Source organism: Dermochelys coriacea, chromosome 1, assembly GCF_009764565.3.
Source record: "Dermochelys coriacea isolate rDerCor1 chromosome 1, rDerCor1.pri.v4, whole genome shotgun sequence".
NCBI lineage: Eukaryota > Metazoa > Chordata > Testudines > Dermochelyidae > Dermochelys > Dermochelys coriacea.
The window spans coordinates 225,608,730-225,630,535 of NC_050068.2; the positions used below are offsets into that span (position 1 = coordinate 225,608,730).

At 42.2% G+C, this 21,806-nt stretch overlaps 1 protein-coding gene across 7 annotated transcripts in view; it reads left to right on the forward strand.

Annotated features, from left to right (window-relative positions):
* LOC119854596 (protein mono-ADP-ribosyltransferase PARP12-like) overlaps positions 1 to 21,577 on the forward strand; it is a 72,139-nt gene extending 50,562 nt beyond the window's left edge. For 3 of the 7 annotated variants that reach the window (XM_043515141.1, XM_043515134.1, XM_038399295.2), the window contains exons 6-13: positions 1,083 to 1,206; positions 2,972 to 3,140; positions 7,836 to 7,956; positions 10,276 to 10,372; positions 11,021 to 11,099; positions 16,371 to 16,501; positions 17,760 to 17,911; positions 18,666 to 21,577. In XM_043515141.1, the coding sequence (XP_043371076.1) occupies positions 1,083 to 1,206; positions 2,972 to 3,140; positions 7,836 to 7,956; positions 10,276 to 10,372; positions 11,021 to 11,099; positions 16,371 to 16,501; positions 17,760 to 17,911; positions 18,666 to 18,949 (1,157 nt within the window). In that variant the 3' untranslated portion in view covers positions 18,950 to 21,577. Of the gene's footprint in view, positions 1 to 1,082; positions 1,207 to 2,971; positions 3,141 to 7,835; positions 7,957 to 10,275; positions 10,373 to 11,020; positions 11,100 to 12,214; positions 16,503 to 17,759; positions 17,912 to 18,665 lie in introns of those variants that run through there. The other 4 variants (XR_006281639.1, XM_043515146.1, XM_043515153.1 and 1 more) reach the window with 4 other exon arrangements.
* Positions 21,578 to 21,806: the final 229 nt, after the last annotated feature.

The following is a 21,806-nucleotide window of genomic DNA, read 5'->3' on the forward strand; positions in this document are numbered from 1 at the left end:
GCAAGCGCTGGCTAAAGGAAGGAACTTGACTTTCATTCTCTCTGTGAGACTGAGGAGTAAGATAAATGTAGTGGTTTGATGTAAATGCAGAGGAGACAGAGCTGAATGGGGAGTTGCCCCTTGCTAGGGCTTCGATTATGAGCATAATGGCTGTTTGGGGCAGGGAACATCTTTTTCTTTTGTGTTTGTACAGCACCTACCACAGAAGGGGCCTAATCCATGACTGGGGCTCCTAGGCGCTATAATGATGCAAATAATAACAAACCTTTCCTCAGTCCTGTATTGCCCGTCCTGCACTCAGGGACTACTTCTTCCTTACTCCACTGAGGGCACATGGTGGCCCAAAGAGAGCAGAGAAGAGGCAAGGCCTATGGCTCCATCCAGCCCCAACACTTGCCTGCCGAGCAAGGTGGCTGCCTATGAATGAGTAGTCTGCACTCTTGCTGGCGTTTTCCTCTTGAGTGGTGCGGTTCATACTGCCCTGTGCTTTGGGCTTTGCCTAAAAGGCATAGTCAAGCCTGCAGTGTTTTCACCTTTCTGGTCCTGAAACTGTTTTTAAGACACTGAGGGAGAAACAAAACCAAAAATGGCACCCGGGTTTCTGATGTAACCTGCTTGCTTAACCTTGTGAGAGAAATTGCGCTTACTCCCCTTGCGTGTTTGGGGCTGAGCTGATAAATGCTGAGTCATACCTACGTGTCACAGTGATAAACAACACTGCTCTCACACATGCCAATGTCAGTTGTCAGGGCAATATCTAAGCAAAGAAAGGTGTGTGGACTCCGACTTAAAATCAATAATGTAAAGAGCTTACGCTGCTTCGCTAGTTAGAAAGGGCATGTTTCAACTCTTCCTTCAATTTTACTCCAGTCTAGCTCTGACTTCAGTGGACTAACTTTAGATTTACTCCAGTGTACATGGGAGCAGAATCAAATGGAAGGGGAGAAGGCCAAAGAGATCATGATAAAAATGCATTGCAGGGTTTGCTGCTTATTCCTGCTCCTCTTGGTTCATTTCAGTGTCCTGCCATCAGTCTGCTCTAAGGTTATATGAGCTCCTTAGCATGTTTGTTCTCTTTGCAGATGACTGCAGGATGATTCATTATCATCTGCCTTATCGATGGCAGAGGTTTGATGGAGTCAATTGGCTTGATCTTCCCAGAATGGAGGTAGTCGAAAAGGCCTATTGTGACCCCCAAAACGACAGGTATAATAATGCTTAAAACCTCTTTGCTAAGCTCTGTAAAGGAGCTATATAGCTTTGGGGCAGCACAAGGATAGTCCAGCTCTCATTTCTGGTTAACTCCTTTCCTCAAGAGAATTTAGAGCATGAATGCTTGATGCGCATCAACAAGACTTCTCCTGAAAGTTGTCTGTTGACCTCATAAGCTTCTGCTAGAGACTTCTCAGTAACATAAATGGTTGCTGAACAGGATCTCTGAGACTATACAGCGAGACAGTCTGAGGGTGCGCAGGAGAAGAGAGAGAAGTTAGACAGTAGATAGCTTTATGAACATGTTGCCTGTTCTTGTGGTAAGTGGAATAGCCTGTAGAGGAGTTCTGCCCTGCTATTGAGATTATATAGGCTAATGAAACGTAGCATTTGATGTACAGACTGGGTGTATAATAACATGGAGTTCATATTGAAGTTATTACCAATAACTGAATGAAAGCTTCTCCTAGACTGGGGGTTCCCAAACTTGGTTTGTGGCTTGTTCAGCTTAAGCCCTTGGTGGGCCGTGAGACTTTGTCTACCTGAGCGTCCGCAGGTAGCTACCAGTGGCCGCAGTTCACCATTCCTGGTCAATGGGAGCTGCGGGAAGTGGCGCAGGCCGGGTCACCACTTCCCGCAGCTCCCATTGGCTGGGAACAGCGAACCGTGGCCATTACCTGCGGACCCTCAAGTAAACAAAGTGTCTCGCGGCCCGCCAGGGACTTACCCTGAAGAAGTGGCGAACCAAGTTTGGGAACCCCTGTCTTAGACTGTTTTTATGGCTGTCAGTCCTCTATACAGCCATTATTTGGAACCTGGCATGACGAATCTTTTATGAAGTTCTCCACTGTGAAGGATGGGCCCACCAGGTAGATCTTATTCATAAATAAGATATTCATAGATATAGAATGCAATAGGAGTGTTCTCTAGATTCACCCGCTTTCCTATTCATTCCTTCTCTGAAAGCTCCACATTCCACTGACAAGTCATTCCGATCATGGAGCATTGGTGCTCTCTGAAGCTCAAGGGTGGCCAGATGTGATTGCTTGAGAGTTCTGGCCCTTGCCTGTCCAGAAACAAAGGATTTCTGTTCTGTTTTTACAAAGCCTGTTCTGAGGCAGCCCAGAACTTGAGGCTTTTATCCATCTTTGTCAGGCAAGGCTTACTTCGAGGCACTTTGTCTGAGCCAGCCCAGGCTTATTTTAAGTCAAATTCCAAAGCTTCTCAAGGATTAAAATCTGGCATGTCTAAGTGCAGCTTGAGGGACAGATGAAGCCTACAGAGTCCTCAAATCTGGCCATTCCCTCCATAACTGCAGCATGAGAAGAATGCTGATTAACTGCAGATTTTTATTACTGGTGAACTCCAACACTACACAACTTGCACTCTTCTGGCAAGGAGGATACAAACACAAGCAAACACTAGTATCATCAGCATTCATTACAAAAAACATGCATCAATAAATTAGGTGTAGCCCCAGACTTTCTAGAAAGTCAGCAATGATGCCTCTAGCATCATGTAGTTTGCATGCTCTGTGTTAGATACAGACAGTGTTAGCTCTTTTTGCAGGAGGGTGTTTAGTCACACTAGTTGCCACTGTGTGGGGCAATTTTCTGTCTGCTTTTCTTAAGCAACCTGAACTAGAGGCAGTGCTACCAGTTCTACCTATAATGTAGAAATGTGGAAGCCCTTTCAGCTGGTGATCAGAGAGGATAATTATGCACTGTCAGCACTACTGTAACTCTGAATTTCTCTCTAGCTTAGCAGATCAGAACTTCAATTTCAAGTCAATTACCTCTTCTTCTGCTTTGCTTCGACGCCTCTCCACACCATCATCGGTTACAAAACCCCCCAAATTCATAATGACAACAAAATGGATTTGGTATTGGAAAAATGATCTCGGCCAGTGGATTGAATATGGGAAACAGGTGAGCACCTTGTAATGTCCCTCTTAGCCACCTCTGGAGGGATGTCACAAATACGGTCTCCTCTGCTATATAGTAACCTGTATATATTGTTTGTTTGTTTGTTTGTTTGTTTCTGATTTATAAAACAATGGGCCCCTTCCCATGGCATAGTTAGCAATTAATAAAACCAGACGATTGACTGTGTGTGGGTATTTATTTCTGTCAAAGCAAGCTCTATAAGCTTTTATAAGCCCCCTCAAAAAGGCATCTGATTAAAATCTTGTACCAATTTCTCTACCCCTTCCCAAATAACATGAGGAAAGCTGAGACTTGCATCATATCCAAGAGGCAGAGATCTAAGCATTAGCAGGCTTAGTGATGGGGAATCATAAACAGGATATATGCTTCAGAGTAGCAGCCTTGTTAGTCTGTATTCGCAAAAAGAAAAGCAGTACTTGTGGCACCTTAGAGACTAACAAATTTATTAGAGCATAAGCTTTCGTGAGCTACAGCTCACTTCATCGGATGCATTTGGTGGAAAAAACAGAGGAGAGATTTATATACACACACAGAGAACATGAAACAATGGGTTTATCATACACACTGTAAGGAGAGTGATCACTTAAGATAAGCCATCACCAGCAGCAGGGGGGGGGGGAAGGAGGAAAACCTTTCATGGTGACAAGCAAGGTAGGCTAATTTCAGCAGTTAACAAGAATATCTGAGGAACAGTGTGGGGTGGGGTGGGGTGGGGTGGGGTGGGGAGGAGAAATAACATGGGGAAATAGTTTTACTTTGTGTAATGACTCATCCATTCCCAGTCTCTATTCAAGCCTAAGTTAATTGTATCCAGTTTGCAAATTAATTCCAATTCAGCAGTCTCTCGTTGGAGTCTGTTTTTGAAGCTTTTTTGTTGAAGGATAGCCACGCTTAGGTCTGTAATCGAGTGACCAGAGAGATTGAAGTGTTCTCCAACTGGTTTTTGAATGTTATAATTCTTGACGTCTGATTTGTGTCCATTCATTCTTTTACGTAGAGACTGTCCAGTTTGGCCAATGTACATGGCAGAGGGGCATTGCTGGCACATGATGGCATATATCACATTGGTAGATGCGCAGGTGAACGAGCCTCTGATAGTGTGGCTGATGTGATTAGGCCCTATGATGGTATCCCCTGAATAGATATGTGGACAGAGTTGGCAACGGGCTTTGTTGCAAGGATAGGTTCCTGGGTGAGTGGTTCTGTTGTGTGGTTGCTGGTGAGTATTTGCTTCAGATTGGGAGGCTGTCTGTAAGCAAGGACTGGCCTGTCTCCCAAGATCTGTGAGAGTGATAGGTCGTCCTTCAGGATAGGTTGTAGATCCTTGATGATGCGTTGGAGAGGTTTTAGTTGGGGGCTGAAGGTGATGGCTAGTGGCGTTCTGTTGTTTACTTTGTTGGGCCTGTCGTGTAGTAGGTGACTTCTGGGTACTCTTCTGGCTCTGTCAATCTGTTTCTTCACTTCAGCAGGTGGGTATTGTAGTTGTAGAAATGCATGATAGAGATCTTGTAGGTGCGGCATTCATGAAGAATGCCCTTCCAGTAGCATGCTTTTTCCCTTTTTTTTGTATTATACTGAAGAAAACTATGTAAAGAGAACATTATTAAGGTTGCAAAGTCAAGCACTCCAAAATTAAAAGAGGCCAGAATGAAAGTTGCCTGTGCAATCGTAATTTGGCCCTCTTGTATGTGTTCACTGATTCAGTCTTTAACAACATGATCACATACTATTTTTTCCCATAGGACTTCGGCCTCAGAGAGCGCTTAGGATGGATGAAGGGGTAGTTAGTCAATATTTATTTATATTCTCTTCATTCAGTCTGTGGGACCAGGCTTTATTTACTTTATATGGTCCAAACCCAGCACTTAATAAAGAATTTTAAATTTTCTGTGGCTTTTCTGTGGCAATCATGACTATAGTATGTGAATGCTTCACAGCATTAATGAATTAATCTTTACAAGACCCCTGTGAAATGAAGGGTTGTTATCCCCATTTTACAGGTGGGCAGCTGAGGGACAGAGAGTTTAAAACTAAAATTGTCAAGTTTCCATTGATCTTTATAATGGCATTTTCTAATTTATTTTAACGTATGACTTTGTAACTTTAACATTCTCTTTAAGTAATTTTCTGTATGTAATTTCCTTTAAAAAAAAAATGTGTATGTGTATATAAAGCAAATTGACAAAAGAAAAAATTCACCAAATGAAACCATATTGAGTCTGTCATAGGGTCTATACACCTCATGCAGGTTCATTAGCTAAAGGATTAAAAAAGCAACTGCCTGTCTGCTTAGCCAGAGCTTATTGGCAGTCCCACAGCAACTGGATAAAAGGGCTGCAAGGTAAGTGGGTGGGGCAGCTGCAAGAGAGATGATTCCTCCAGCAGACTGGTGAGAAGCTGCCAGACAAACCAATGCTCCAAAGAGGGATAAACGGGGCAGGAGGCTGGCAAGATTACAAAAGTAGGAAGCGGCTGAGAGAACAGCATGGGACTGAGAAGGATTGATTCTCGCTGTTCCAAACAAGGGCCCTGAGCTGGAACCCAGTGGATTAGGCGAATCTAGGTTCCGCTACCTACCACAGCCAGGGATTTTTAGAGAAGTTCCCAATCCCAGGAGACCTAGGGCTGATTAGCCCCTATTGGAGCCATGGAACTTCTGCCGTTCCATTATCCTAATGGGGGCAAAGACTATTGAGGACCTGGCCAGGAGGGATTGGGTCTTAATAAGGACTTGACAAATGCAGAGTTGGGTTTGACAGCATAACGAGGAGGAAGTCAAGTGGGTATAGTTCCCAGTCCTGCCACAAGGGGATGCTGACACACACCCATATTACAGATTAGTCTGTGGGTCATCAATAGGGTTGGAACAGCACAGATCTCTACACTTGAGCTAATGGAGCAATAGGCAGCAGTAGCAGGCTGTTATTCTTATAAATGGACCATCCTATAGAAGGCAGTGAAAGATCTACTTTGCCAGCAGATTACACATGCATTTTCTAGACAGCAGAAGAACATTGTGATTCAGGAGTCCTGAGTTCTGTTCCAGGTTCTGGACAGAAGTGTATCCTAGTGGTTTAGACTCTCTCTTGCCTTGTCACCCTCAGCCCATCCCCCAGTATATTTCCCACACTTGTCTCCACCCCCTCTGTTCCTCTTCACCATAGCCTGTCCCTGTTTCCCTTTTGCATGTGATTCAGGCTGCTTCCTCTTCCTCCATGCTACCTGGGCACCAGCAGTGGAGCATTGAGTGCGCAGGAGAAAGTCTCTCTGGTCTCTGTTCAAGTGCCTGGCACCAAAGTTGACCCTGACATCTAGGAGGAAGGTTTGCAGGAAAAGCCCTCTGAGCCCCTGTAGTCCTCAGTTGGAGCATGCTCTGTTCAGATAGAATGTTTCAAGAAATTAGATGCCAAACTTGTTACAAGCTTCTACGTCGCACGTGAGCTTGTAAAAATGGCAGTATTCGGAAGCTGATAAACTTGGCCAAATTCAGGTGGATTGTCACAAGGACAACAAACGGCACCTCTCTGACCCAGGGCAGTCCCCCACTCTGCCAAATTTAAAGTCCCTGCTCCCAAAGAATGAGGGCTGTAGAGCTTCTCAACAAAATGATTTTAAGAATTTTTTAATAATGGCAAAGTGTCCTCCCCCCCACACACCTCCCCAGTCTAATTTTCCAGAATGGCTGAGCTGTTTTTGCTAAAACTTGAATAGTTCCAGCCTCTGTTAGACTCCTAGCCTGGGAAAGTTCAGCTCGAACAGTTAAAGTTTAGCAAAGTTATAAGCAACTGAAATAAAAGGGTCTATAATGGAGTGTTCAGGCAACCTAAATTATGGTGTCACAGCCAACTCTATCCATAATAAAGAGATCTCTGCAGCTATAGCCTGGCACAAGAATAGAAATATTCTCATAGCTTGTTCCCAACCAGTAGCAGCTTGAATTCCACCGGGTAACTTGTAAGGGCCCAATATCATTTCCAGAGCACATTTCCAATTGAAGACAATGGGAGCTGCAGGTTAGAGAACAGGTGGGGCTTTTGGAACCTCTGATGGCATGGAAAGCATGCTAGTGATCAGCAGTGAAATGGTTCAGTTTTACATCGAGCTTGGCATCATTACATTTCAAAAATAATGCTCCATGAAGATGAATGCGGCATTTCTCATGTCCAGAACTATTCCGGGTGGGTTTCTTCGTTGTATAGATCTTTGGAAGGGCACGGAGGGTGATGACATCCTTTCCTTATGCAGCACTTTTGAGATCTATGGACGGTGAGCACTGCTAAGTATTACTATCATTTATTTATTTTTCCTCAGTCTCATTCTCCCACAAACAACTCTGTAACTTCCTCTATGCCCAGAGCAAACTTTCTGACCCCATGTGCCTCCTTCAAAGTTGCTTCCTCAGTTAATTGTCCAAAGTTGACCTCCACTCCTCCCACTATATTTTCCCACTCTCAATCCTGTGTTATACCTGATATAGATGTGGCTAGGGAGCTGTCGCTTTATTTACCTGTGTAGGCCCAGGCCCACTAATGACATATAAGCAATACAGTTTTTTTACTAGCAGAGGTCAGAATTCATCGCTCACGTTTATCCATGAATGAAAAAGGCAGTTGTGCAATCTTTTGTCCTTCCAGATGGGTTTAACCATTACTTTTTCCCTACGTTTCCATTCTATAGGATGGACTGCAAGGAGCTTCTGCGCTAACTTCTGATGTTTTGGAGAATTTATTTCTGGCAAATCCAAATGACACCCTACCATTTCAGGCTGGTTCCCAACAATATGAGATCAATTTTAAAGGTACTGTACCCCCTTAATTCCAACTGAACACAATGCATTGTAGTTTAGTTAGTTAGTCTGGTAGCCTTGATATGCCACGTTGCAGTGCTTTTCTGGGAGAACTGGACAGAGGGAGAATGCTGCAAATAGGGCTGGCTGGATAGTTATACGGAGAAGGGGAAATAGTCCACATGTGCAGGGTGGAATGTAGTAAGAGGAGAGAAATCTGCAATTTGTAAAGTGGAGAAGGTGTAAATAAGTGTTATACCAATAAAATACAAACCAGCAGTATCTTATTAAAGGGGAAAAAGGCAAAATGCCACATTTATTGTGAATAGAGAGAGAATTATAATAAGCAGTTAGTTATAGCTATAACATTCCATTCAATTTCATATTTACTTACACACACACACACAGGTTCTGCAAGATTGTTATCATAGTTACCAGCCTTAGATTTGCTCATGCCAAGCCACTGGCCAGGTGGCCTGGACACGAGGAGGGAGCTGGGCCTTGTCTGATGCTCCTGGAAGTTGGTTTGCAGAATCAGACCCCAAAGTTCTCAGTTTCTAGAGTCCATTTCTATAGGAATTTAGGAATTGCTTCATCATGCTGTTGCTGAATCAATCAGCAGATGGCACATTCCTGATGACTCCGTGCGGCCAGATGTTATCTTGTTCTTCGGTTCTCCCATCTTGAGCCTGTTGGGTGGATTCCAGTCTGCCCTCCGGGGGTCCTCTGGTTGTTTCCACTTGACTCCTTCTTCGACTGATCGACACTGGATTTTTAGGCTGGCACTTCCCTGATAATTCATTTATTATCCACACCCAGCATCCATCCACATACATCCTCTATCTCTATATTTTAATCACAGTTAACAAAGCGAGATAAATACAACAAAAGGGCGGGGAGTCTCTGTGTGAGTAGTTGTTACAAAGTATTGCTTTTAGAACAGACTCTCTGTCTTAGGATGTACTAACACAATTAGCAGCTTGCAAGTTTCACACACACAGGGAGAGAAGCGGGAAAAAAAAGAGACCAAGAGACTTCTTAATTAGTAATACCCTGGAATTTAAACTATGGGGAGTCAAATTCATTTGTGATTTTAATACAGAATTTCTTTAATGTGATCCAACATAAGTATGTGGACAAATGAATGACAGAACAAAACAAGGCACAAATTGGACAAAGAGGGCAGGGTAAGGTGCCTGAGGTAAGAGGGGTGGGTGGGGAGAAGAGGTTTTAAAGAGCGCTTTTCCCTTTAGACTAAATTTGTGGAAGGCCTCATCTAACCAAAAACGAAATGATACTTGACCAGCCGCTGGTTGGTTCTTTTGCTATGATTATTACTTATGATTTTGTTTAAGATGGCTCTGTTTCCCTGAGAGCATCACGTGCAGTGTTTTCTTCTGCCAGATCCTGCAGCCTTAATTCTGAGCTTCTGACAAGTCTACGATGGGAATACTTGTAATGCCACAACTTTCAGAGTAGCGGCTGTGTTAGTCTGTATTTGCAAAAAGAAAAGGAGTACTTGTGGCACCTTAGAGACTAACAAATTTATTTGAGCATAAGCTTTCGTGAGCTACAGCTCACTTCATCGGATGCATGTAGTGGAAAATACAGTGGGGAGATTTTATATACACAGAGAACATGAAACAATGGGTGTTACCATACACACTGTAATGAGAGTGATCCGGTAAGGTGAGCTATCACCAGCGGTGGTGGATACCTTTTGTAGTGATAATTAAGGTAATAATTTCCAGCAGTTGACAAGAACGTGTGAGATATCACAGCTGTAACCCATCACACATCTGTAGCTCTTTCTGGGGCTCTCCATGGTCTACGAAGTTATTTATGAATTCTCACAACTTTCCTTTGGCCTATTATTATAATGCCCATTTTGCAGAAGGGTTACTGAGGCTCACAGGGCGCACATAAAGTCTGTCAAGCTCCTTTAGCGCTCCACTCCAGAATTGTCGACTTCACTGCAGCCTTAAATGGGAGCAGAAGACAGGAGATGAGGGAGTGAGCTCTTATTTAAATACATAGTAAAACCATGAATTGTCTGGTAGATTTGAATGTTTTCCATGCTATGAAGAAAGAGTGTAAGTGAGATGGAGGGAGCATGTGAGTTCCGGAAAGATAGGAAAGTTCAAGTAAGAGAGTCATAGGAAAGAGACAGAGAAGACTGAGACAAACTAGTGGGGCTGTAGAGATAGCTGTTGCTAAACAGACACAAAGTTCAGCTGCCACGTTCCATCAACAAATGAATGTTTATTTCCTCTCGCGCTGTGTGTGTGTGTGTGTAAGTAAAAACATATAAAATAAATTTTCTCTTTCAAGAAATGGTCCAGAAAAACATCCGCTATCAAACTCAAAGAGAAGTCCGCAGGCGACCAGAGTTTGTGTCCTCAGAAGATGTGAAAAAGATGAAGAAAGGGTACTCAACAATGCGTTCATTTTTGTTTTTTTTCACTGTAAAATTAAATGCCCCTGTATGGAATGGTAGCTGCATATGGGGAAGTTTCTTGATTCTCATTGACGATTCTTCCATAGCAGTTGGTTGTACTGCAATGCAACAGTTCTGGCTTGCCTCAAAGTACTGCTTTGGTGCAATCATCTAACAAACTGCTGATTTGCAGATAGTTGCAGCAGTGCCACAATCAGTGTGCAATGCTGCAGTTCTCTGCTGCGTGAGCAAGAATCTGCCTGTTCCTATGGTACATGGGGTCAGAGGAGATGGGGGTGTTGATGAGAGAAACTTGTCTTTTACAAAAGCATAGTAAGGGGCCAAGGCCTCGTCTACACTACACGCTAGATCGACTTACATCACTAGTATACACCAGGCCTAAGAAATGCTGCCCACCGGAAACGGGACTAATTCCTGTTGGGAACCCATAGTTACATGACAATACTTAATTGGCAATCTGCAGTAAGTAACCAGATTAAATCTGTGTTGTCAATTCTTACAGGGGAAGTGACCAAAAAAGACTTATTCCAAGGGGACCCTGTCCATTTGGGAGAAGGTTCAGGACAGGAATGGAAGTACCATAGACTCATTCCTGGTTTTCTTTTTGTTTGCAAACAGCCAAAGAGTGACTGATACTCCAGATCAAAACTATCCTAGAAACTGGGACAAATCAGCGCTGCCTGACATGGGGTACAAGGTACTTGTGTTTTCTCCTTTTTGCTCCAGTGAGATTGGGTTGTTCCTATACAGGTTCTTTTGATGGAAAGGCACTGAGCCCAAAGTGACATGATAAAATGTCCAGGTCTAGTGAAATGTTTGCCATTTGGGAATATAGTTACAAAGGGCCAGATTTTAAAAGGTATTTAGGTTGCAGATTGGTGTACAGGCACCTCTGAAAACCCCACTAGGCACTGTACTAAAAATCTGGCCCAAAGTGTCCTGAGACTGCTAAGAGGGTGAGCTTGAAAACCCACCAACAGTATGTTTACATGGCAGTTAGACCTCTACGGCTGGTCTGTGCCATCTGACTTAGGCTCACGGGGCTCAGGCTTAGGGACTGTTTAATTGCAGTGTAGATGTTTGGGCTTCGGCTGGAGCCCAGGCTCTAGGACCCTGTGCGGTGGGAGGGTCCCAGAGCCGGAACATTGGCATTGCAGTTAAACATGGGTTTTTAATTGCAGTGTAGATGTACCCTGAAGTTCACGTCTATTCAATAGGAACTGGACTGAGATTACCAACTCTTGCCACATAGGCCACCAAAGAATCATCATATATGATGATGATGATATAGTCATTACTAGGTCAAGTTTGGACTAGTGACTTAGAAGTGAAAAATCTCCATATACCATTAATCACATCCAACACCACCAAATGTTCCTTTTTAAGATCTGAGCATCGGCCAAGGTGTCCTGTGAATGGGAGAGATTAATGGTTGTTGCTAATTATAAATGGTAATTGAAAATAGCTCTCATATAATGAAACTTTTGGCTCTCCTCACATGAGCTTGTAAAATCTTTGCCCCTCTGTTTTCATATCTAATCAGACAAATACAGTGTTAAATATATAATATAGACACAAAGAAATGAAGCTAACAAGTAAGAGAAGAGCTGTTGGACATTTAGGAAACCTGTTATTATTGGTGGTTAGTGAGGTGAGAGATTAAAAGAATCCAGCTTTCGTTTCAGTCAAGTACCTCGTCTCAGTTGACACTTTAAGATGGAAGATGTTAAATCTTAAAGTGTAGACCAGGTAGAAGCATAATTGATCTGAGATTGATCATTACCTCTCTGACCATAAGGTTTTCTTTCACAGTACTAATCCTCCTCTTTCACTGTTTCATGGCTGGCTGGGATTCTACATGCCTCTGTGGTGGCCTTCACAACATCTGACATCTCAGCCTTGATGAATTTCCTACACTTCAGACATTGGCCTTGCAAACTGTTCTGGAAAATCTTGCTACACTGGAAAGGATCACTTATGAGATACTCTCCCTGCCCTTCCCCCGTCCCAAAAAAAGTCTTCCCTGTTTAGTGTAAAGTCTTCTATTTTCTTCCTCCTTCCCTACACATAATATTGGAGATTGCAGTATTTATTCTGTGAAGCATTTTGAGACATGAAAGATCCTATGCAAAGTAAAAGTTTATATGTCTATAATCTATATCGTTAGATATTGATAGCTTGTTAGGATTAGTAAATCGGGTGTTGTGAATCCCCCCCCCTTTTTTTTAAACTTCGTGTAATGGTGGCAAAATGGAATTGGTAGCTGAAGAGAAAGAAATGGCAAAAAAAAATTAGTTGCGATGTTGTCGTAAAATGTATGAATATAAAATTTGTGTTGGAGAATGAGCAGGCTGACCCAGAGGCGGATTGAGTAGATGGGCTTCTTTATTGTGGTACTTGTTCCCCTCGACCCAATTGTTGAGGAAGCCCTGAATTAGTTACAACACTTTTTTTTTCTTTTCTTTTTTTTTATTTAAGTTAGTATGTAAATATTTACATTTACTACAATACCCCCAAAACCCTTACTGAGTAATATTAATGCCCATACAATGAATATTAATAGCTATATACTGAATATAATTATCCCCGACCCTGTACTGTTTACATCATTAGGATATTTTACAAATAATTTTATCTTGAAGATACATTTCTTTGCAGTAATTGCAGCCACAACTTCCCTTGATTAGCAGTTTGCAGGGAAGGGAGGAAGGGGCCATGACCCTGAGCTCATTTATGTAGCTGGGAAAGGAAGGGAGGGGGAGAGAACACTGCTTTACACAAAGAGTATCCTTTAGATCCCCACATTCCTTATGCAGCTGCAACGCTTATTAATCCTTAACCAGGAGATGGGAAGGGAGAGAGGTAGCACTTTATTAAGCACAGAAGCGTGCCGACCCGTGCTTCTACTCCCTAATACCATGTCTGCACACCAGCGGTTTCCCAGGTCTCTCTTTAACCCTTATATATCCCAACACTTTGTAGTCTATATTCTAGCATGCTATCCTTTTAACATATGGAAATATATGTTAGGATCAGAGCATTTAGTGACGCTTCCCAGGGTTGTGAGGCACCTTAATACCACCTGCCCTTGGCATAAGGCAGCCTTGTCCATGCCTGCTGTGAATCAGCTCCTTGAATCCACCAGCTTCTGGCAACATGAAGCCTTCCAAGCCCCTCTCACTCTCTCTGTATAGATTAGCGATAAGTGCACACCAACCTCTCGAGTCCTCCAAGCACCCCTCTCTTGAGTGTCCAGGCCCTGGTCCACTCAACACTCACAGAACTATCAGATTCTAAAGGAACAAGAGACACATCTGACAAGTTTTAACTCAGGATCATCACTCTGTTTATAAGACAGCAGTCAGAGATAGTTATAGTGAAAACAAGAATAAGTTTATTCTCAAATAACAGAGATTCAAATATAGTAAGAAAGAATAACAGAAATAAATGGTTACATATAAAACAAATAACATGCTTGCTAAAGCCTAAACTTTTTCCCTGTTTCCTATAGCTTAGCTTACCCCAAATCCTTTTTGTAGCATTTTCAACCAGGACTGTTCAGATCTTCCTTTCAGAAGATCAAGCCCACTGGCAGCTTGTCTTTCCAGATTGAAGGATGCCAGGTATACATCCGTACCCACAGTGATATTCCCAAAAGTTCATTGTCTTTACTTTTAAACAGGATAATCCCTGCTGTCTTTGCTTTTTTCTTGCAGCACTTGCAATCTGTTCATTAGCATTTGGCTCCTTATGCAAATAGACTTCCATTGTAAGATGCACAATACACAGTGGTCAACCAGGGAGATAAATGTCTCCCACTTCTGTTTGGAGAAATCTGTCTCCATTGCACACTACCTTGGCCTTTAACTGCAAAGCCTGAGGAAGATAACATAACATGACACCTTTCTGGTGAACCTAGGGGATCCCTGTAACCTTATGTACTGCTGTGACCTCTGCCAGTTGGCATCAAGAGGTCTTTGGTCGCTCTCCTCTCAATTCTGTGTCTCTGTTAGGTCTGTGGACTCTTGTCATGCCAGAGAGAAGTTACTGAGCTATGAGATGAAAGCGTTTCTGGGAGTCCAAAGATCTAATTTTGCCACTGATCTTGTGACTTTGGACAAGTTGCTTAACCTCTCTGCCTCAGTTACTCCCATCTCTAATATGGGGATAGTAATGCTTATAAGTGCAAAACTATGGTGATACCACAGAACATGCTAGCCTATAATTTTAGATGTGGTGGTATTCTGCCAGCCTGAGATTTGGTTTTATTTTTGCTTGAACCACTCCAGTGAAATGGGAATGATACTATAAAATCCAGGAGAAATGAGAGCCAGTGTGTCTGCTGCTTGGCAATCAATGCATTTGTTTTTTCTGGATATGGGTGAGTTAGGATTTGCCACCCGATATTTTCTGTAAGATCATAACACTTTCCTGACAGCACTCACCCTGCTCTCTGGCAAGTGGTATGTGTGTGTGGGTAAGAGAGGGAAGGAGGCAGGGGAAGCAGGTACACAGCTTGCAGGCAGTGCCAGGAGCTCCGCGGCTGAGCTGTGCCAGTGTTGTTCAGGGCCAGCTGGGCTCAGACCAACCTTCCCCACCTCCAGCCATGTGTGCCCAGGAAGTGGGGAACTTGTAGCAGCTTCAGCAGCTCCATTGCTCAGGTCCAGGCTGTGCAGACACCACTCCATGTGCTTTAGCTGTTTCTCTCCCAGATATCCCTGGTCTCTGCTGTTATCCAGATCTAGCTGAGAGTTCCATTCTCTTACTTCTAAGGCAGAGCGCACTGGGCAAGTGAACCACCCAAAACAGCAAGTGGTGCATGGATTGGGGAGATGCCAGAAAAGCCTGGGATGGTAGCATTATGGCGGGGGAAAGAGGCTTTCTGGGTGATATTGAGGCTAAGGAAGAGGTGGGAATTCTTTCATGGAATGAGCAGTATGGAAAATGCTGTTTGAATGACCACAAAAATGCTTTTATTCTCGTACATGAACAAAATGAATAATTTCGGTTGTCTGGTGCCAGAATACAGTGACACAATTCACATTGCTGCACAGTCCAGCACTTCTCTTGTCACAAAATATGGATCTACTGTGATGTGAAATACACTGGGCTCAGCCTAGGGGAAGTTCTAATTCGTTAAGTGTGTTTTGTGTGCTCTTGATGAGTTTATTGTGAAGCGGCTTTGTAAAGTGTTTTTTGCATAAAAGAAACGTGAGTTGCAATTTTCACACTGGTAGGCTTTTTAATAAATCTAAAGAAATAATTCTTGCCACTGCAGCTTGGATCATTCTAAAATCCCATGAACCGATTTAAAAGATTTGTCCATTCAGAGGTTGTCTAATATATAAATATCTAGTAAACAAAAGTAAACTGGATACAGATCTGATTGTGCTACATCTAAATCCTACTTAACTTACAAAATCACTGATGTGCTTGAATTTTCATTTCTGATTATAACTGAGCTGACAAAGCTGTTGCTTTCACCATGCCTCCCAGAGCAGCCACTGCTCCCTGTTTTAAGATGCACCGTTGAGATGTTGGAATTGGGGCCTTTCACTTCAAGTTTTGATTTCATATTTGCCCTAGGAAGGAGTGACTGAAAAATTGTTACCAACTGATGTCTGTCTGGTAGCCCTGTATTACCGGAGTTGGTAGTCTCAGCCTAGTCTATAGTTGACAGGTCACCATCTCAACAGATGAAGTATGAAACGTATACAAACACTTGAATTCATCTCTCCTCTGTCTCAGAGGTCCTTCAGAGAGGTACACTGCACAGAACAGAATGTGGGAGCTCACATAGCAACTATCTGGGCTGTTCCTGTTCCGTTAGTGAATAGGATTTCAAGCCCTACATACACTCAAAAGATCTACCTTTGGTCTCACTGGCTCTGCCTATGAAAGTGTGGTCACCCCTTACACCCAGTTGAAATTTTCTGTAATCTTTGGCTGTGGTTTGGTATTTTTATAGGCAGTGGAGATCACTAATCCATCCTCTGAATACACTGAAATTGAGACCCTATTTAAAAGGACAATGAACAATTATGTTATCCAGAGAATAAGGAGGATTCAGAACCCATCCCTTTGGAAAGTCTTTCAGTGGTTTGTATCTATTTTATTACATTACACTAGTTGTGGCAATAACAAGGGGAGTGAGTCTCATAACTTCCAAGGCTGTCTCCTGGGCATACAGGCTGGTGACTGACATTAACTCTGGAGGTTGCCCGGTGTGATGCTGTTAAAGGAACTCTCAGAAATACCCCTCAGTCCTTTCTGGGATAATTAGCTATTCATTGTTGATGTGCTATTGCTGCTGAGCTTTAGCGCCCCGTCTTGGAAAAGGTAACATTCCCTCTACGGCAAAGCTGCTGACTTTCTGCGTGGAGTAGCTAATCCATGAAAATTAACAGATGGGACTAGCACACATGATTGGGATGCAAGTACATCTGTGTTTACTGAATATTGAATTTCCCTGATAGTGGTGTCTTCACTGTTTGCACAAGTTCAAAAGGAGACTGTATCCCTTAATAAGTCTGCTGCCATGGATCTAGAGTCTCCTTTAATGGGTATTTTACAAATGTGTTGCACTCCTCTCTTGGGGTGAGGTCCCTGAAGGCGTATTTGGGGCTTCTGGTGTAAAACAGGCAAACTACATTGAGTACAATGCCCAAGGCTTGGGTTATTTGTTACTGATGTGCTCTAGTTCCTTTTGGGTTTTAAAGGTCTGCAGCATAGTTGGCCAATTAAGAACAGCAGCAGAAACATTTAATAAGAGTGCTTTGATGCAGTGGCAATTAGGGGGTGGGGAGAGCATATAAGACCCTACCTAGATGGAGAACATTTTCCCCTCAAAAACAGTTTGGGTTTGGCAATGATGGAGCTAATAGTCTAACCAAGCAATACAACAATTGCTAAGCAGCAAAAAAGAGTTTGCTAGAAATGGCTTGTTTTAACAGAACAGACCTTGAAAATAACTGACAGCTTTTACCACAACCTGAAAACTAATCTTAATCCATTTGCCTTGTAGCTTTTTCCACGTTCCCTTTCAGATTTTTATCAAATGTAGGGAGGCAAGAACATGGTCTCTCTGTTCTCCTTAACTTTGAGCCCTTTCTGAAGGATACAATGTTGCTGACTTGCACAGTAAAACGATTTCTGAAAATCCAGATGCGGTTTTGACAACATAAATGTTCACACTCTTTAAAAATTACTGTCTCTCTTCCATCTTCCAAGTAATTTTTACTGCTGTTCCCAGACTAGCAGCTCTAATTTGACTGCCTGTGGAATACAGTAGGTGGCTGGAAATATGGAATCCATATTATAGTGTGTGTGTGTCTTTTAAAAATATTTTTCACATCAGGCAAAAAGAGCAGATGAAGAAGAAAAATGGAGGGAAAGATGTAGATGAGAAGCTCCTGTTCCATGGAACCAACAATTCCTATTTGGAAGCCATCTGCAATCAAAATTTTGACTGGAGAATTTGTGGGGTCCATGGAACAAACTATGGAAAAGGTGAGGAGGACATGACTGCATATATGAGATCACAGACTTTCTTTAAAGTACCCAATGATGATGTTACAGTGTTAATAGGTCTTTATAAGTTGCAGTGATTTGTTTTTTCGTGCATGGGGGAAGCGATGGGAGGGAAGCTCCAGTGTTCTTTCAGGTTGGAAAGGAATCGGTTTGCATGGGTGGAGAATTTGATATGAGAGAATTTAATTTGGGGGCTGAAAAAGAATTGTTATATTGGGAGGAGGGGGCATGTTTTGATTCCTAGAAAGTAGAGGGAAACTTGCCAGTCCATTACCTCCTTCACCTCAGCAGGAGGGGAGCTGAAAAAAATGGTAATTCTCTGTCAGATGGAGACAATAGGTCTCTTTCCTGCTTACCCCCCCATGATGCTGTCTTTTTTTCCTTCAGCTTTTAACATTATTTTTTTTCCCTTGTGCTATACCTGTTGATCTAATGTCTTACCCTGCCTATGCTATTTTTCTTTACTCTCCCTTTCTGTCTCACTCCTTCATAACCCAGCCTGCTCTTTCCTTCCTCTTTAAATTAATGGGAGTTTTACTGCAAAATTCTTTAACTGTCTGGTGTGAAATCTCCACTAAGTATCCTGGGGTGCCAATAAGCATAAAGTTCATTTATTGAAATTTGAGTCAAATACATCTTAATTACTGTGCTGTGCTAACTCTTTTGTGCCTGATGTATACAGTACAGCATACACATTCAGTATCCTTACAGTGCCCTTTTTTGTCATTCCTAGGAAGTTACTTTGCCAGAGATGCTAAGTATGCCCACTCTTATAGTCAATCTGCTGCAAAAGGGAACACCATGTTTTTGGCTCGAGTTCTAGTTGGAGACTTTGTTAGAGGAAACCCAACCTACGTTCGTCCCCCACAAAGAGCTGCTGATATGCTCACCTTTTACGACAGCTGTGTGGACAATGTGCTGGTTCCTTCCATTTTTGTCATTTTTGAGAAGTATCAAATTTACCCAGAGTATATAATAGACTATAATGAAGAGGAAAAAAAATGTTTTGTATCTTAAATAAGGGAGAGAGCAGTTTGTATCTCTCACTGCAGCATTCAGACCTAATTTTACATGTTTTTAAGGGTTTCTTATCCTGGATTAGATTGTCTAATACTCGTATCTCATTTTTAATAGAGCACCTTTCCAAATGCTACATCCAAAGATTGCTCCTTGAAGGAGGTTGGCAGGAGGAGTGTCCTGCACACTAGGCAATTAGTCTTTTTCATCAAACTGTTGACTTTCACTTGTTCATAATATGTAAACCTTAGAGTAGCCCCACACAGGAGGGGTAAGAATTGGGAATGTGGGAGTGGAATTTTATGATTCTTCTTTGTGCAGCAACAGTAAACTTTGGAAATACTGACTAGAAAGGATTTATCTTCAGAAATCCGTTCAACTGAGAGAAAAATTGTCAACTCCAGTTTAATATAGTTGACAAGTTGATTGTATGCTTACGGCTTTTAGATTTTGTAGTGCTCCAAATGATGAGTCATTCAAATCTGATGCCTTTACTGAGGTGGCTCTTTCCCTTGCCTGCCCTATCATTTCCAAGGGACCTGTGAATTAGTTCACTGTGGATTTGACAGGGTGGTTTCTTGGAGTACCATATGTCGATGTCAAAATTTTAGATTAAAATCAGTAACTAGACAAATAAAAAGTCTTTTTTTTTTTTTTTTTTTTTTAAACAGTGTAATGAATAAGGTCTCAAAAGGAGGAATTCCTCCTACTGCACAAGCAATGTCAACCTAGTGGTTAGAGCAGAATACGGTCAGCCATGGGTCTGTTTCCAACTCTATAGCAGACTTGCTGTGCAACTTGATCTGTAGGTAGGAAAGCTGGAGGTAGACCATTACAATTGACAGTCTGGGAAAAGGCATGCCCCAGAATTCGTTGTTTCAGTTGCTAATGATTACATGTATAAATTTAAAGGCTTGGTTGAGATTCACTTGAAAACTTGGCCTTTAGTGTATTACGTTTTCCACATGTGGATAGTTGTCCAACAAATGCTGTAGGACAGAAGTAATGTCTTGGGGTGCTTTGATGTTTTTCTGTCATGCAGGATGGACAGTAATTTTCGTTGTGCCAGGGACATCACATGACTTGTGTGGAGTGAACATCCTTAAAGATGTCCTTCATCACTCTGGTGCAGTAGAACGTGCTCACTTGTCAAGAACTTGTTAGTTCCTCATTAACTATGTCATCTTCATTTTCTATGGCCAGTTCTACGCTAGGAAAATTACCCACTGCTGACAATGATGAGCCAAGCATAGTCGTAACAGTGTTCTAACTATTGTTTCTGAAATGGTTCGGGTAGACCAGAACAATCTGGTAAGACATTTTCATGTAAACCATGTTTAGCATTACCCCATGTCAGCAATGGGTAACTTTCCTAACAGTGACCAAGCATGTTTTATTAACAGATCTGCAGTCGAATGAGAGCTCAACAAAGGGGTTTTTTTTGGTAATGAAGATCACATTTCCATTATCCCCTACTAACTTTCTAAGAGCTCACCTTTTGGGCTGAAATGCCTCTGCTCAAAGGTGAATCATTTTGGCAAGAGTGAGCAAACTCCCTTGGCTGGTGGGAGGGGAACTCTGCTACAGCAAGAACTACTGAAGTTTATAATGTGGCATGTTTGAAAACTATTGCGTTTTTCTAGGCTTCAGTGGTGGTGGTGGGGGAGAATCTGGTTTTGAATTTAGACAAGTTGTAACAACATCCTGGGCATAGGAGTTAGACAAATTCCAGGCTGGAGGTGCTCATGTGAGATGCTGGGAACTGACAGACTTTCACTGAGGGAGAAGGGTGTCGAGACTAGGAAATGTACATACAGTAAATGTCTCAAGCCTTTATACAATCAAAGAATGTTTGTTTGTTTTCACCTTTTAAAAAAAATCTGAAATATAGAATCTGGTTATCCATGGTGGTGGAGGACTTGTTGGAGGCATTCCAAATATGTGTGAGTGCTTTGACACCTCAGCTGAAGGGTGAAGAGGTGGAGGTTGATTCTGAAACACTCAGTTTCTCCCAAATGTTCACTAGGCTCTGGAGTTTTATATTTTTAGACACCTATTTAATAGAGTATAAAAGTCAGTTCTATTACTCAGCTTTTGTCTCTTGTAATGAACTAATGTCACCAGACTTAGTTGCCACAGAGTCAGCCAGGGAACCCAAGACCTTCATTTATAATGCAAAAAACAAAGCAGGAAAAACATTTGACATTCCCTTCAGGCCCTCTTTACACATAAGAAAGTTGGGGGTGGGGACAGACAAATTTACATTTTCTCCTGTGTTGCTCATCATTAAAGTTCCAAAAGAAATGTTAACTCCGCCACATTTCACATAGTGTATATTTTCTATTTGTCTTTTGTTAAATGTGTAATGTAACATGTTGTAATGTAAGCTTATGCCATAATCGAGCAGACTGGGCAATATAGCCAGTTAATACTGCTATTCCAGGCTTTTTACCTTTGTGTGTCTGGACTTCGATTTGACCTTGGCAACTGTAGTGAGACCTCAGGTAATTCTACATACACAGCTAAGTATGAAGGGCTGCATCAAACAGAACAGCTTGTGTACAGTGGTTCTGTGTAACTGAGCTTTGCAATCACAAAATGTCTTTTAATAAACTGAATATCAAATTATGATTGTCCAATATCTTTTATGTTTAATTATGTGGCATCGGGGACACTGTCTTCTATGAGCAATTGCTTTAGACAGTCATGGAAGAAGCAAAAGATTGAGAGGAAGCAACTGTGGTACCACTGTTCAGAAGGGGGAAAATGTTTTGGTAATGGCTGGTCAATAAGTAACTATTTTGCTATGTATTTTACTTACACACACACACACACACACACACACACACACACACAC